General features: G+C 37.3%; 1 protein-coding gene across 3 annotated transcripts in view; it reads left to right on the top strand.

Moving 5' to 3' along the window:
- Positions 1 to 16,930, top strand: part of COG3 (component of oligomeric golgi complex 3) — a 49,661-nt gene extending 32,731 nt beyond the window's left edge. For 2 of the 3 annotated variants that reach the window (XM_077811633.1, XM_077811649.1), the window contains 8 exons: positions 1,132 to 1,221; positions 5,149 to 5,269; positions 8,266 to 8,354; positions 8,466 to 8,600; positions 11,156 to 11,231; positions 12,525 to 12,652; positions 13,587 to 13,685; positions 14,918 to 16,930. In XM_077811633.1, the coding sequence (XP_077667759.1) occupies positions 1,132 to 1,221; positions 5,149 to 5,269; positions 8,266 to 8,354; positions 8,466 to 8,600; positions 11,156 to 11,231; positions 12,525 to 12,652; positions 13,587 to 13,685; positions 14,918 to 14,947 (768 nt within the window). In that variant the 3' untranslated portion in view covers positions 14,948 to 16,930. The remainder of the gene's footprint in view (positions 1 to 1,131; positions 1,222 to 5,148; positions 5,270 to 8,265; positions 8,355 to 8,465; positions 8,601 to 11,155; positions 11,232 to 12,524; positions 12,653 to 13,586; positions 13,686 to 14,917) is intronic. The other variant, XR_013345484.1, reaches the window with a different exon arrangement.
- The last annotated feature ends 205 nt before the right edge of the window (positions 16,931 to 17,135 follow it).

Below are 17,135 nucleotides of genomic sequence, written 5' to 3'. Positions count from 1 at the left end.
TTGTGAAAGTGTGGGAGGTGTTAAATGGAACATGGAAAAATATAATAATTAACATTTTGATAATCTCAGTAAAAATAGACAAGTACTTCTTTAGTGTTTTTTAATGTTTTTGGTTGGAGCCCACTCTTTGAAAGAAAGAGAGTGCAGTTTGGAATTATTGACATAGCCCAATTATAAGGGAGTGTGTATGTGAAGAAACAGGGATCATTGATCAGCATACAACTGAAAAGAGTTTCAGTTTTCAAACTGAAGTTTTAAGTGGACCTTTTTAAAATCTGACGCTTTACATATATTGTTGAGTATCTAAAGCCCTTGCTACGCTACACATACAAAAGTGTTTTTGTAACCAGTTTGTGACACTCTCATTTGACTGTTTACAGCAAACACAGTGGAGCCAAGTTCAAACAATTTTTTTTCCATGACACAACAGTGGGTTTTGTGTGTCCACACCTTACTCTATATCAGTGTGTTCTGGGAAAATCTGAGTAACCATCCTACATTACCTAAGCAGGGGTAGAGTGCACAGAGGTATGCACGCAGAGTGGCACCAGCAGCATGTGGAGCAATGCAATATGAGATGTCCTACTACCCAAGAGAGCTGTGAGAAAGGAGGACTAGCCACAGTTGGTTTTCCAGCTCAATCCGGTGGTGACATCTACACTGCAAAAGTAGTGTGCTGAATAGTTACAGGAAGACCGGCGTGTTCTAGCCTAGGCCACTGGCAATGGCAAAACACTGTTTAGGTGCCATGGTCACTAATAGACTATTAACCATGTGGTGTATAAGGACACAAACCATATTCAGAGCAACCATGTCACTAACTGGTTACAAACTCTGTTAAAATTTGTAGTATATGTAGTATATTCCTTATTTTAGTTGCTTAATTATGCACCCACCATATCCAGTCTGTTTACTTGTTATGAAAATCTTTTATATTTGTGGGTTCCATTGCATCTTCCTGAATGTGGAAAAAGTGTTCCCTGCTAATGTGGCTCCAACCCTGTACACTTACGTATGTGCTTAATTTTATGCATCATATGCGGAACCTTTGACTTCAGAATCAGAGCCACTGTCCTGTATGTTCTTTAAGCTATGTAGAAGGTTGACAAACTTTTTTTTTCCTCCCTCCAGAGGGCAGTATTCCAAGGATTATCACAAGAGGCTTTATCTGCCTGTATTCACTCACTGCTGGGAGCTGCAGATTCAATTTCCAAAAATAAGGTCAGGCAAAGTTACCTTTTTGAATGCAGTAGTGTTCATTAGGTAAGATTCTTTCATATATAACGAAGGCCCTTAAAGAGTTGTCCAGAATTCTGTTGAAATCTGATCACAATACATTGTCTCTGTCCCCAAAGATCTGTTGGAATTGCTTGCATTCCACTGTGATATAAGATGTGGTAAAGCAGAGAAAATGATGCATACACAAACTGTGCTGAAAAACTACACTTGCAAATCGTAGAGATAAAGGTTATAGGCTAGTGTAACTCATATGACTCAACTAAACAATAGATTAAAGTGGGATTCCTCTAATCATCTCTGCACCTAATATTTCTCTGTGTCCTATACCTTGTTTACTGGACTTGCATGTGTTATAGTGAGTATTAAGTTCCGTACTGGGCGAGTTGATAAGACTGTTCCTTGCCAATATTGGTCTGTACGATCAAAAGAGGTGCTCTTATCTGTCATTTCTTCTTAATGGAACACTGTCAATTTAGTTGGTGTTCTATATAATAAAAATATTTGTGAAAACTTTTTCTTAAATTTCATTGAAAATACATTTTAATGTAAATGTTTCTCTGTAGTTTATTGAACACAAACATTGGAGTGTTGTTGCTAATTCATAAAAGCCAGAAAGATAAATTGCTACAAACAAAAATAAAATGTTGTGGGCTATAATAATAGACCAAACTTAGTGGATTGTATAAATGGCAAAAATATTTAGAATTTATTTAAAAAAAAAAGAAAAAAAAAGTCCCTTTGTTTCAGTTACCAAAGCTGGTTGTAATTGATTTGAAATACACCTACTTTTTTCCGAGTGTCATTTTAAAAGCATAATTCATTAAACTATTTGATAGATTCAGGGGAATCCAGTGATACGGGAAAAGTTTCCTTAAAATTTCTGTAAATTATTATCTTTCATATGCAGCTTGTTCAGAGTTCTGCAGTTATTTGGTATTGTGTCAATATCCTTTATTAAATCAACCTTGATAGAAAGTGTTGTAGAGACTGAGGCCTTGACCCTGCAGTGATTTCTGTGCAGGCACCGCACTTCCTGGTATCGGGGTTTACCGCACTTCACTCCTGGGGCATGTTAATTTAACACTCACTAGAGCACTGTCAGATGAAGTCATTCATTAAAAAAAAAAAAAGCAAATTTCCATACTGTATTGTTAGAAATGCCTTGTTTTATTAAAAATGTTAATTTGATTTACTTTTCATCAGTTTTGTTCATTGTTTGTTTTTTCTTTTAAAATGTTTTCTTTTTTAATGCCAAAGTACAGCCATTGCAATGCAAACACATGTTGCTGCTTTGTTAACTTAATCTTGGAGAAAAATCTGTCCTACCTAGCAATAGCAACTTCAGAGGTGTAATCTTGGGTCCCATTTCCTTTACCTTAATGAGGCATTTAAGATTCAAATCTTCAAGATTTAAAAATGTGTGCAGCATTAAAAGTGCATAGCTGAAATAACAAAGAATGCAAGAGTTAAGGTTCTTATAGTATGGTGAACTCTGGCCTTGTACTCTGTATCTGTTTTATTGCTTAGAAATTAACTCAGCTTTACATTTAATGATAAAAACTAGGGCTGTCAATTAATCGCATTTAACTTGTGATTAACTCAAAAAAATTTTAATCATGATTAAAAAAATGAATCGTGATTAATCGCACTGTTAAACAATAGAATACCAAGTGAAATTTATTAAATAGTTTTGGATTTTTTCCTACATTTTCAAATATATTGATTTCTATTACAACACAGAATACAAAGTGTACAGTGCTCAGTTTATATTGTTTTTGGTTACAAATATTTGAACTGTAAAAATGATAAACAAAAGAAATGGTATTTTTCAATTCACCTCATACAAGTACTGTAGTGGAATCTCTTTATCATGAAAGTGTAACTTAGAAATGTAGTTTTTGGGTTTTTTTGTTACGTAACTGCACTCAAAAACAAAACAATGTAAAACTTTAGAACCTACAAGTCCACTCAGTCCTACTTCTTGTTCAGCCATTCACTAAGACAAACAAGTTTGTTTACATTTACGGAAGATAACGCTGCCTGCTTCTTATTTACAGTGTCATCTAAAAGTGAGAACAGGCATTCGTATGGCACTTCTGTACCTGGCGTTGCAAGGGATTTACGTGCCAGATATGCTAAATGTTCGTAGGCCCCTTCATGCTTCGGCCACCATTCCAGAGGTGCTTCTGTGCTGATGATGCTAATTAAAAAAATAATGCATTAATTAAATTCCTTGGGGGAGAATTGTATGTCTCCTATTCTGTTTTACCCTCATTCTGCCATATATTTCATGTTATAGCAGTCTCGGATGATGACATAGCACATATTCATTCTAAGATTTCACTTTCACTTCAGATTTGATAAAATGCAAAGAAGGTACCAATGTGAGATTTCTAAAAATAGCTACAGCACTGGAGCAAAGGTTTAAGAATCTGAAGTGCCGTCCAAAATCTGAGAGGGACAAGGTGTGGAGCAAGCTTTCAGAAGTCTTAAAATAGCAACATTCGAAAGCGGAAACTACAGAACCCGAACCACCAAAAAAGAAAATCAACCTTCTGCTGGTGGCATCTGACTCAGATGATGAAAATGAACATGTGTTGGTCCACTCTGCTTTGGATCGTTATCAAGCAGAAGCAATCATCAGCGTGGACTCATGTCCTTTGAAATGGTGGTTGAAACGTGAAGGGGCACATGAATCTTTAGCACATCTGGCACATAAATCTCTTCTGACACCGGCTACAACGGTGCTAGGAGAACGCCTGTTCTCACTTTCAGGTGACATTGTAAACACAAAGCAGGCAGCATTATCTCCTGCAAATTGTAACCAAACTTATTTGTCTTCCTGATTGGCTGAACAAGGAGGAGGACTGAGTGGACTTGTAGGCTCTAAAGTTTTACATTGTAGTATTTTTGAATGCAGTTTTTTTTATACATAATTCTACATTTGTAAGTTCAACTTTCATGATAGAGATTGCACTCCAGTACTTGTATGAGGTGAATTAAAAAATACTGTTTCTTTTGTATTTTATAGTGCAAGTATTTGTAATCAAAAATAAATATAAAGTGAGCACTGTACACTTTGTATTCTGTGTTGTAATTGAAATCAATATGTTTGAAAATGTAGAAGACATCCAAAAATATTTAAATAGTATTCTATTTTTTTAACAGTGAGATTAATTGCGCAATTAATTGTGATTAATTTTTTTAATCACTTGATAGCCCTAATAAAAACAGAACAGCAAATACTACAGTCTGGCAGAGCTAATGTGTTTAACTCTTAGGTCTGGTCTACACTTAAAAAGTAGATCAAGCTAGCTATGTTGTTCAGGGCTATGAAAAATTTAGCGCCTTGAGTGCTGTAGTTAAGTTGACTAACCCCGGTGTAAATGCAGCTAGGTCAATTGAAGAATTTTCCCTTCAACCTAGCTACCGCCTCTCGGAGAGGTGGATTAACTATATCAACAGAAAAACCCCTTCTGCTGGTGTGAGAAGTATTTACCCTATGGCGCTACAGCTGCCTGGCTATTGACATACTCTCATATTTTATTATATTCCAAAGACATTGAAACAAAAGATCGTCTAAGTGAGAGAGTGGGCTGCCTTTGTCAGATTGTGGGAGTTATGCTTGCTTTGCACACGAATGCAGAAAGCATGTAGTCAGGGTCTTTTAAGGAGCATGCAAATGATCTGTTTCTGTTGAATGAGTTATCAGAAGTAATATCGAAACGTAGCGTGTCAGACATGGGACAGAATTATTGGTGCTATGAACCTAGAGTGGCTTGTAAAAAAAACCTAGGGCTTTAGTATTAATTAAAGCAAGTAACTGAAATAATTGGGAGAACTTATAATTATGCTCTTGTATTAATATTTCTCTAAGTTTTTGACATTCTTTTTCTCATTGTAATTTAGACCCAGGTTGATGGACAGCTTTTCTTAATAAAACACCTTTTGATTCTTCGTGAACAAATTGCTCCTTTCCACACTGAATTCACCATTAAGGAAATTTCCCTGGACCTTAAGAAAACTAGAGGTACTGCACAGTGCTGGCAGACAGAGCTGGGGGGGCTTTCCCTCCCCTAATGTGCTAGCAAAGGTTGTGGGTTTATTTTATGTTCACCTGCAATGATCTGCATGCTTGCTACATTGTCTTGCCTTGTTCTAATCCTTTCTAATACAGGTTTTACCTACTAAGCAGAGCAGCTCAGAATGCTTCTAACAAACTCTACTATACTTTTGATTTATATCAAGTGCATATCTGTGCTTTTGCCACTGACTTGTCCAATTCATACATGCTGTTTTAAAAAAAAATTGCTAAATAATAAGCTTCACATTTGTATTGTGCTGAAATATCTTTCATCCTTATCTATACTCTGCAGAGAAGTTTCTTGCTACTTAACAAATTGATTTTAATAACATGAAACTTACTTGCCTAGGCCAAAATTAAAATTGCCCCAGTCTTTTCTGTTGAAGTTTGACTAGAGAAATATTCCTTATACTGTAAAGTTAGTCAATACTTTTCTATTTATCACGGTGAGAGTTGTTTCATGAAGCATACATACATCTAGTGAGCAGGAAAAATAAAGAGCAGAGGTCATCCAGAAGAGGTTATTAATGTTTTCCTGAGAGTGCATTATGAAGCACAGAGGGGAAAAAAACCTTAATGAAAAAGGGAAGGGTGAGAGAGACTCAGTGCTGTTCATAAGCCTGAGAAAAAGGAGCTGGAGCATCTCTTTCCATTACAGAAGAGTAAGTTGCAGAAATAACCTTTCTTCTCTGTCATCTAATACACTGTTATCTTTGCCTTGAAGTTACTGAATCTTATTACTAACAATTACATCTATTGCATTTGAACATCAATGAGACCTCCCTCCTATTAAGTAGTTTCTAGTTGGCTGGAGGTTAAAGGGTAAATATGTCCTTATGGTGTCTTGTCCTGGCTGACATAAAAGTTTGTTCTGTATCTTTTTTTTAAATGAATAAATTTTTGTACCAGCCAGTGTTTTACGAAGGTGGTAAGTAACAGGAAAAGGGGTTCGGTTGGACCAAGCTGTCTGCAAATAGACTTCATTTAAATCAAATGTGGATTTAAAGTTTGAGACTTCATCAACTTAAAAATCATGCTCCTGTCTGAAAAAGAGGTACTTATAAGTAATACTTATAACACTAAGATTATTATAACTGAAAGAGATATGGGGGAATATAGCTTTTTTTTTGTTGACTTTGTGTATTTAACAGCATTTCCAAGATAGCTAGTCTTCCAATAGTCAGTTTATCCTGTTTGTGTGGGCCTTTTATACAGCAACGTGGGAGAGAAATTCTTTTTAAAAATAAAAGGAAGATATGGGTATATCAAACAAATCAGCAAATGGCGTCTGGGACACAGGCAGTACCTGAAAATACCTCTAATTAATTTTTTAAAATTTGACTAGTTTTCAGGCTGATGGTATCCCTTTAATCTCTCACACCTCTTTGGAAATGGGTTCATTTTCTTTGGCACTTATATGTCGGTACATTTACTGCAAGTATCAGTATTACTACTTTTCTTCTTACTACTTCCACAAACCTCATAAACACAAACCCAATTCAGTACTGAAATTTTGTCACCTTCCCCTTCCCTTATTAAAAAACAAACACCATGCATCTAACACATCAGTCACTGGTTTGTGATGCTGCATGGGTCTAATTCTGTAAACCTTTACTCAAGTGACTAACTCCCGAGTTCTGTGAATAATCCCACTGACATCTGTAGGACCACTCAGACATAACTCAGGGTTTGCAGGATGGGCCCTAAACAATCACCATTCTCTGTATGGCCGAGTGCATTTTGGTGTATTGTATCTGTGTATTTGAAGTGTACCTTCGTAAGAACAGGTTTTGTCTTGGACAGCACCATTTACGTTGCTGGCACTAACAAATATTAGGTTGTCTGGCTATACCAGAAGGAGGATAGGAGACTCTGGATGTGGTTTAATTAGCCCGCAATTTTATTCCTAAATGTCTTAGAGTAGCTGGCAGATAAGAGTACAGTGCAGGTACTTCCATAATCACTTACATATATCCCGGGCGCTGCTGGCAGCCCTCCCCCTTTCCTGTCTTAGTCCCCAGCCAACCTGCTGCTGGGACCTCACCACCCTGCGTCCCCTTGAATGAGTATTAAAAGGGGCTATAAAAGAGTGGGTTGACTCCCTGCCATATCAGTCATTGGAGCCCCAAACCCCCAATTTCTACTCCTTTAAAGAATACCTCCTTTAAATAATTTCCCGGTCCATTTTATTTGATCACTCTATCCCTTCCCTACAAAAGAGCTGCAATGGACATCCATTCCAAGCTTACATCATGAGTTGTGACATGATAGGCTAACCCCCCCCTTTCATTTGTTCATCCTACTAAGCCCCCCAACTTGCTGCGGGAAGGTAAAAATAACCACCTTTCTTTGGCCAATCTGGTGAGGGAAAAATTCTTTCCTAGGCATGACCCCCCCCCCCCAAAAGGAGTGACTAGCGTAATGCCCACCACAGATCATGATGAGATCTGGTATTTCAGCTGTTGCCGTGGATGGGAGGGGGGTGCTGCTCGGCCTGGTCCAAATGAAAAAGAGGGTGTGTACTGCACAAATATGGGTGTAAATAGTCCCCTTCTCTTCTGATCACCTGGGGAGGGGAGGGAAATGGGTCTGCATCCCCACGTTGACCTGTCCTGGAGCAGCCTCTACTTAGTACATATCTCGCTGGCTTTCTAATCCTTAAAGGAGTAACACACCTTCTCTGACAAGCCAAACAAAGGGCACTGCTGCTTAATGTGCGGTGAGGTCATTAACTCCCCAGTGTGTGGACTCTCTCTCATTTTGTTGTTGTATTGGGTCTAGCACGAGGGATGCTCATCTGACTGGGGCCTCGCGCGCTACTTTAATAACAAATAGTAGTAATCACGCCATGCCATTGTAATGAAGAAATGAAGTATTTCTGTTTAAATTTACTCTGGCTGAATCCTACACATTTACAGTCTGGTTGACTTTCTGCTTCACAGATGCAGCATTTAAAATCCTGAACCCAAAGACTGTTCCAAGATTTTTTAGGCTAAACAGCAACAACGCACTGATACAGTTCTTACTGGAGGTAATATGGAGTCTTTTTGTTAACTCCGCGTAGGAAGAAAAAATCTCATTTCGTTTAAATGTGTGGTGATTTCTGGGCAAATAAAAAGAAGATAATTGTCTTATGTTCAAGGGTACTCCAGAGATCAGAGAACATTATTTTGACTCTAAGAAAGATGTAGATCACCACCTGAAATCAGCTTGTGAGCAGTTTATTCAGCAGCAAACCAAACAGTTTATAGAACAACTGGAGGAGTTCATGTCAAAGGTACAAAGAGGCTATGTATTCACTGTGTTGATTGATATGTTTTTTCCTGAAATGGCAGGATTAATTTGTATTTAAATTTGTTTAATGTTCATTTTATAATAGATGGCGTTGGTAGAACAGCCTATACTTAAGGTTGCCTGACACTTCCCATTATAAGACTCCGTTTTCAGTTGCTTATAACCTCAGCAGAAATTGTTCCTCCATTGCTGAGAATGAGATTAGGGAAACATATTTTGCCCATGTTAAAAATAATTCTCATGCTGTTTCATTGAGAAGCGCATTGATTCAGTGCTTTGGAGCAGGGACATGAAATTTAGCCGGAGGGAAGGGGGTGCCTTGGTGCCGGGGATTTATGTTTTGTTGTTTTGTGAAAAGCCAGCCAGATTTTACTGAGTGTATAAGCTCTTGAAAAATCACAGGTGTCATGTGCTTAGAGGTTTAGTCTGGCAGTTAGTTAAATTAGTTACATTCTCCAAAGATTCTGTCAGTATTGGGAATGCCCGGGCAGGTGTGAGGTGAGCAGGACTTTTCCTTGCAAGTGCTGCTCCTGGCGCAGGAGCAGAGGAAGATGCAGGATTCGGATGAACGGGATAGTGGAGTTGGGAGGCTGGGGCAGAAGGGTCTGTAACCACTAACTTGGAATGGAACCCAAAATTCCGGAGTTTGGCCATTCTTCTGCTGTCAGTAACTATCCACTAGCCAATATGTCTCATCCCCCTCTAGTGCTGGTCCACATGGAGGATGACCATCTACGATTGCTGCCAGTTACTCTTAGTTCAAGTGTCAGAGATCTGTGCAGTGGATATTAAGGTTCTGACCCTGCTGATGAGCCATGTGGGTGTTAATATGATGCCACATGATGGAATTTGTTTGTTTGTTTTTTTCAGTTTGCTTTTTTTAAAAAAACCAGGAACATCATAATGTTCATTTAGCAGTTTTTTCACTGAAAAGTTAGGAAATGCCAGAATTAAGGTTGCATGTTCAAATGCATTACGATAGTTTGTAATTTCCTAACTTCTACATGATTGACTTTGCAACTGTTTTATTTTCTTACCACAGTTTTTATGAATATGGTATTGAAAGCTTTAAGAACAGAATTACCGTGTCACATTTTAAGTGATGAACATGAACTAAACCCAACCAAGCGAACATACCTGAGAATAAACCATAATGGTCTTGCTTAGAATGGCAATACAAGTTATATTTGCAGTGTGAGAGATTTGTAACACAGTACTTTTAGGGCAGTATTTTTCATGGAAGAATAGTGTTCTTATCCTTGGCAGATAGAAGTAGTCTATATTAAATAGCTTTTTTTTTTTTCTCCTGATGTATACTGTTGAGATGGAGGCCAGAGATCCATGGAGGTAACTTTTGTCAGACTTCTTTATAGTAACACTTTCTGTAGGGTAGACTTTAAGTAGTAAATGTGTCTGTTTGAAGGAGGGTGCAGCAAAGCTTCCTTTCTGTTCAGTATGCATCTCTGAACCAGTGTTAATGCTGTTTGTTCTCTGGAAGTTATCCCTTTATATGCAAGGTCAGTGTGGAAAGATCATACAATAGAAGTGATGTTTGTAAAGTGCTTTGAAGAGGAAAAGCACTGGACATGCTGAGCACTGTTATGAATCCTCGTATTTGTAACCTCTTTAGCATAACTGCTTATAAACAGGTTTATCATGAGGATCATGAAACCTCAAGACTGGTGGTTGCAGCGTTGCAAGGACACCAAAGTTATCCTGTTTCTTTGCTTTTGGGAGTTCAGAAAATTAAAACAGTGCATTTACTTTTAAAAAAGTATCTATCTTACCGTAGTCCATGGACTAGATGAAATATTTACATGCCGAAGGATGGATTGAAAATCACAGATTGACGAACCTAGCTTACTTAGGCACTTTAGTATATCCCACTGGGGGCCTAAGTAAGCTAGGTTCATAAATTCTATTGAAAATCATAGGAGTTATGCACCTAACTCACTTAGGCACTTTTGTAAATCCCTCTAGGGCCTATCTGTAGGCATCTAAACATATTTGTAAATCTGGTCCCATTTCTAATTTCAGTTGTGAGAAGCGTTTTTGTATTGTACCATATGACATTCTGACAACTCAGCATGTTAAGATGCGTAAATGGTTTTGAGTGTTGCATTTGCATTTCTTTGGCCAAGATTGGCTAGGTACACTTTTCCTTTTAAGGGCTTACTGTTATCTTTTATGTAGCTACAGATTCTTGTGAAATAGTTAATGTATCTCATTTTGCTTCCCTTTTCATGTATGGCAGGCATAAGTATTATCAAGCTTAAATTAGCCTCCTATTAATTGTATAAATAAATAAATAAATATGGAGCATAAATCTTACCCTATTGTTTTTGGAATTGTTTGTCATGACTTGACTTTCCTTTTAGTTATATCCTCAATCAAAATATACAAGAAAGGCAAAAAAATGGTCTCAGACTAGAAATTTTAAGAGATTTATTTAAATGTTACTGGCTTGTTTGACATGATTTCACTTTTTGATTCCAATGGAAACAAAAATTTCTCATTCTTTCAATCTAATTGTTTTAGGTTGCTGCATTAAAAGCAATGGCCAGTCAAGGAGGTCCCAAATACAACCTTTCACAGCAGCCTTGGGCACATCCAGGTATTCCTTTGCTTTACATTTTTCATTTTATTCAGAATAGTCTTATTGAGGCTCTTGTAGGTTAGTATTTTGGCTAATAAAGGACAGTTTATATTAGTTCCCGCCTTTCTATAGAATTTGTTTTAAAAACTATTCCACTTACCTAAACAACCTTTCTAGTTATCACTTTTGAGAACATTAAAGCAATACAAAATGCATTCTGGGCTAGGCCATTTCAGGAATAATTTGTTTTGTGTATTACTAGGTCATGACTTTCAAAATTAGCCTAAAATACATTGCATATTCTCAAGAGCTGAAAATGTAAAGTGGGAAGCCAACTACAAATTTCCTCATATTAAGAACTCAAATGAGAACACTTCCGAGGAACCTTCGTTGGCTTTGAGCAGTTTTTGTGATATTTATAGCAAGCAGAACTAGAAATCTGAATCTTTGTGTCATAGATCTGAACCTTTAGTTGCACTAAGTTCTTAAAATGCAAAGCCTGACCCATTTGCTCGTAATTCAGTGCTGCCTCATTGGAGGTCAGACAATCTTGCTGCTAATTGGAACTCTTGGCTATAGTTTCTAGTTTCTTCAGGAATATGTCTTAACATTTGCTTTGTGATTCTGTACATAAATGTAAATGTGAATATAGCATGTTTGCAAATGAAAACCTGTTTATCTTAAATGAAATTTCAAGAAGCAGCTGGTATGTAGGACAGTGCCAATGAGCTATTTGCCATGCTGTCAGATTTTTCAGAGGCAGGAGGAGGGAAAGGAAAATACAAAAGCTGCGAAAGTAAAAAAAAAAAAAAAAAAAAAAAAAAAATATGTAACCCTATTTTCCCCAAAGCTCTTGAATATTTCCCCATGTTTTCTTCAAGCTTCTTTGCAAGATTTCTTTAAAGCGCTCATGGCCATTCTTCATGGAGACAGACAGAGCACCTAGAACTAACCATATGCCTCAGATGGCTATGCAGCCTACCATCACAGGAATACTGTGCTGGATTGAAATATGGTTTCTGTATTGTTGCTACATATTTTCAATGCCATTTTCAAAGTACTGTTTTCTTTTTTTGGGCTGAGTATTTCCCAACAGTCACATCTCCAACTAAATAAGGAACCTTGAAGGGAGGAGCCTTGTCAAGGCTTTTTACCACTGAAGGGTGGTGACTGTGATTTTGGGGGTTCAGAGGGGACTGGGGTGGTGATGTACATAAAGTAGGGAAAAAATAGAGGGGATCATTTGGAACATAGACTTTCAACCAGCAGGAGCAAATATTTGTGTCTAATAATTTTAAACTTTATTTCCAGCAAAGGTCAATGATTTAGTGTCTTCCACTTATAAGACAATAAAAACAAAGCTGCCATCAATGTTACGAAGCATGTCATTATACTTGGCCAATAAGGATACTGAATTCATTTTGTTTAAGCCAGTTAGGGTAAGTATTGTTAGTGTATACATCAGCATACTTTCCATAGTTTGACCAACCTTGACATAGTTGAGTAGCTTCTGAAAGTGTGCTTTGTAAGCTCATTTATTTTTGTAGGAATGAATTAATGTAGCTGTTTCTAAGTTTCTTTATCAGATGATTGTTTGTTTTTCTTGTTAACTCTCACAAGATTTTCTGAATTTCTGGTGCTCTTGTCCATTACATAGACTCTTGTATGTGAGTTATCGTACATTAGAAAGCCAGACAGTAATCATATGAAAGACACCATGCATGTAATAAGTAAGCAGTCTAGTGTATCATAAATTATAGTGTGGCTTTGCTCTGAAAAGGGACCATTTAAAAATGGCACCTTATTCCCCAGACCTGATGTAAGTGTTCAGAGTAAAGAAAATAAATGTATATTGCTTTTACTCCTATCCAGTGTGCACAGCAAACACTATAGTGAGAGAGTTGACTGGATTCTGTTTATTCTTGTGCATCACCAACATTTGGTAAGTCCAGTCAGGTATACCTGTGCGGACCGATCAAAGGCAATGAGGGTTGCCCAGGTTTAATAGGGGACCTGTTACTGGTGAATGTGCACACACAAGAAAACCCAGCATGGTTCTTAGATGCCAGGTTAAGTGTACAGGGTTAAGTGTTAAGAACGCTCTCTCTCCCTTCCCTCCTCCCCCCCATCTTTTATTTGTTAACATAGCACATATTACCTGGAGTAGTCACACAATAGACAAGGAAACCTCTCCATGCCATTTTTAGAGTTACTTTTTAGAGGAGAACCACTTTTAAGAGCACAGAGTTCTACCACACATACAGCTCCATTCACTTCAGAGGCTGTTTGATACACAGGATGTTCAGTTTGTTTCATATTTGAGACAGATCTTGTGATATTCCAACACTAAATGTTTTTCTTTCCTTTGTAAAGAATAATATTCAGCAAGTGTTCCAGAAACTCCATGCTTTGTTAAAGGAAGAATTTAGCAATGAAGATCTCCAGATCATAGCTTGTCCTTCAATGGAACAGGTATAAAGTGAAGCTCCTTATTTTACAGATTACTCATTTTTGCATGACTAGCTCACACTTTTAAATTAACCTGCTTTTCCATTTTGCCCAATTTTTATTCGTATTCCTCTTTTCTGATTCTTTGAAAATCCAAAATTAATTTGAACTCTAAACCCTGAGCAAATGCAATTGTTTAGTTTTTACAAATATCTGTTAGGCTGTTTTAAAACTGAGATTAGTGATTAAGACATGCAACATTGGGATTTTATTGTACAAGGTCATGGCAAGGACTTTCTGGTGAACTACACCCACTTTGGGCATCTTTCCTCTTTGGAGAAGTGATCAGAGGTGCTAGGTGTATAAAAATTCTGAAGGAATTGCAAGGATCTGTTTGAACTAAACAACAACTGGAAAAATGTGACTAATCATGGAAACTTAAACAGAATTTCAGGTATAAGGAGGGCCTTTATCCTCAAAGATAATCAGTGGAAGGAACTCTCTGCATCAGGAGGCCCTGCATAAGCCACTGTTTTAGCAATCCCATAGCTTAAAAAAAAATAAAATTATTGGACATCAGTGGTATCTTGGGTATAGGGGATCAACTGGTGATTCTTGTTCACACAGTATTAAACTGTTCATCAAATATGTGGACAGGAGGAATTTCCCTACAGGGTATTTTGACAGGGAACATGAAGTGGGAGAAGAGTATTAACTTCCTCTGAAGATGGAGCAGGAATAATCTACTGGGATAAGGTGGATTTTTCCCCACAGTAGTCAGATTTCTGTTCTTTCAGTGATGGACAATGATGCCCCAGTCTTTTGGATCTCTTTTATGCCTCCCCTTCTGGTTTATGTAAGCTAAAGTTTGCAGGTTATTAATAATGTAAATGATTCAGAATGTGCCTCTTGGGTATTTTAAATTTACCTAATTGTCTCTCAAATGCCTATTGCACATAACTTTCTTTTAAAATTACATGCAGATACACACACACTTATTAGAAGCTGTGTTGACACAATAGACTGTAACAGCTGAAAGAGCTAGTCTGTCAAGTCATCGATTGCATAGTAGGAGTCTGTAAGTTAGCTAGAACTGGTGATTGACCAATATTCTTATAATTGTTCTCTTGGTTCCTCTAAATCCTTGGAGATTCGTAGAATGTTTGTTTAGATGCTCAAACAGCATAAGTCTGCTCCTGACCTTGGATGATGGTAACAACACAATAGCTAACATATACTTTAATTTTGCCTTTCAGGTGAACCTACTTTTGTCAATGTCTAAATAGCCCAACAGTCTGGCTGTTTGAGGTGAATTTCAGTGGTATGCCAGGCAGCGAAGGGGAGATGAAGTCATTTGCCAGAAGTAAATAAAGGATTTACACTGGGATCCATCAAGGCATCAACTTTAATACCCCCAGGCTGCTCAATACTGATTTACAGAAGAATTGAGTTCTACAAGTTGTTTCAAGTACATCAGTTTTTTCTTTCATAAAACTTAAGGGAACAAACTCGCTGAAGATTTTTATCCAAGCTCAGTTTCTGCCTTGCCATTAGATGTAAACGCGTCTCAGATTGAAATGCTAAGACTTAAATATATTTAAGACCTTACTTCTTTTCCTTTTATGGAAAAGATGTGTGTGCAGTAAAAGAAGTAGCAATTTCACAGGACACACGGACGATAAATGACAGGAAATCCAAGTTGGAAAAAGTCCTTGTGCAGGGTGCTTGAATGAGATGGTGACCTGAGTGTCAGGTGTCGCTGTAACTTTGTTTTGACAGCCACACTTGTTTTTCTCAGCCCTCCAAAGAATCCTATTCGTCCACAATGCATTTGAAGAACATAGTTCAAAGAATATTAGTTTCTGAAAACGGTCTTGTTTCCCTTGAATTTCAGAATGTTCTGCAATATTTGATGCAATGTATTTTGGGGGCCCTGTAATGATTAGTAGACGTGAGCATGAACACCTGTACTTTGATATTCTGGAGTTCTCTAAGTGAAGAATCTTTAAAGAGTTCTGACTGTGTTATGAAATGACTATGTGGGGTTTGCAGTGGAAAGCTGTGCAATATAATTGTTAATGTTTGTGAGGGGGAACGACCCATGTACTAAAAGCTTTATGGCAAAGGTAAGGCTTAGCATTAAAGTTTTCAGGTACTTAAGGTTTCAGGTTAAGGGTTTCTGTTTTTTCTGATTTAAGGTTGAGCAGTGCAGCTGCATTGTCAGAAGTGAGTGCTAAGATGCTGTAGGCCAGAGAAAGGGGCTCAAAGAGCAGCTCCTGGTGGCAAAGCTGTGACTATGGAACTTGTGCAGTACTGGTGCTCTGGAGTAAAGATGTGTAAAGGAGAAGTAGATGATGAGTGACTACAAAAGCACCTTTGTTAAGTTAGGGTCATGAGAGAAATACCTGCTGATCAGTAAACTATGCATATGTGTAACATCTGTTTATGGTCAGCGTGCAATGAATGATTGATACACAACATTGGTATGTTCCATTTCAGAAGGTTAAGTGCATAAACACTTGTCCATAAACTGGATGAAACACTGAAAATGGCTTTAAAAGTGTCTTTACTGACCTTATTGTATAGATATGTGGAAGGCAATACAGTGACTTAAATGACAGATTTTTACTTATTCTCTAGCTTGCATGTTGTAGAAATTTTACATATTTTTGGTATCAGTTTTGCTGTTACAGATCAGCTGACTGGATACTAAGAAGGCAAGTTTTAAAGCCACCATGAGCAGCATTATAGCAGATGCTCTGGGGAATGGAAATGGTACTTACAGGATCTCATGTAGCTTTTTTGAAATTAACTAAAGAACTAACAAGGAAGAGAACATACCCCTTCCCTTTACCTATTCAAGAACCTAGGCTGTAAAATAATGTCCAATGCCTTGTAATGTATGTACATTTGGTCTTTTTATAGTGTTTTACAAAAGAGTGCATGATTGCTGTACAGAGTTATGACTGAATTAATTGTACAGAAATGATCTGAAGGATAAAATATTATGTTAGTCTTGTGTTTTGAATCTTTTCACTTCTAAAATACTCAGATAGCTCTAGGACAGCTGATTTAAAAGATTACAAGAGCAATCAGTTTATTCAGCCTGTTTGCTAAATTAAGATTTGTTTAAACATGTACAGTTTCAGATATTTACATATACAATAGTGTAAATAATGTCAAAAGATTAATTTAAAGTGCTTTATATGATCTGACTAGACATTTGCTGTTTTTAATGTTTCTTTTTTAAATAAAAATTTTGCTTCCTATTTTGGTCCCTGAGTAAAGCTTTGTGTGTATTTGAGACTTGTCTGACTGTAATGGCAAACCAATAAATATCCTGCAGGCATGCACAATGCTTCATTAAGAAAGACAAGATCTATTTTGTTGTTAGCAGTAAGAGCACTGACTTTATCTAGCACAGACAGATGTATCACTGAGTACTGAGTGTGCGGCTAATTGTGTTAAATTTAT

This window comes from Eretmochelys imbricata, chromosome 1, assembly GCF_965152235.1.
Source record: "Eretmochelys imbricata isolate rEreImb1 chromosome 1, rEreImb1.hap1, whole genome shotgun sequence".
In the NCBI taxonomy this organism is placed as follows: domain Eukaryota; kingdom Metazoa; phylum Chordata; order Testudines; family Cheloniidae; genus Eretmochelys; species Eretmochelys imbricata.
This window is presented reverse-complemented; position numbering and strand designations above follow the sequence as displayed.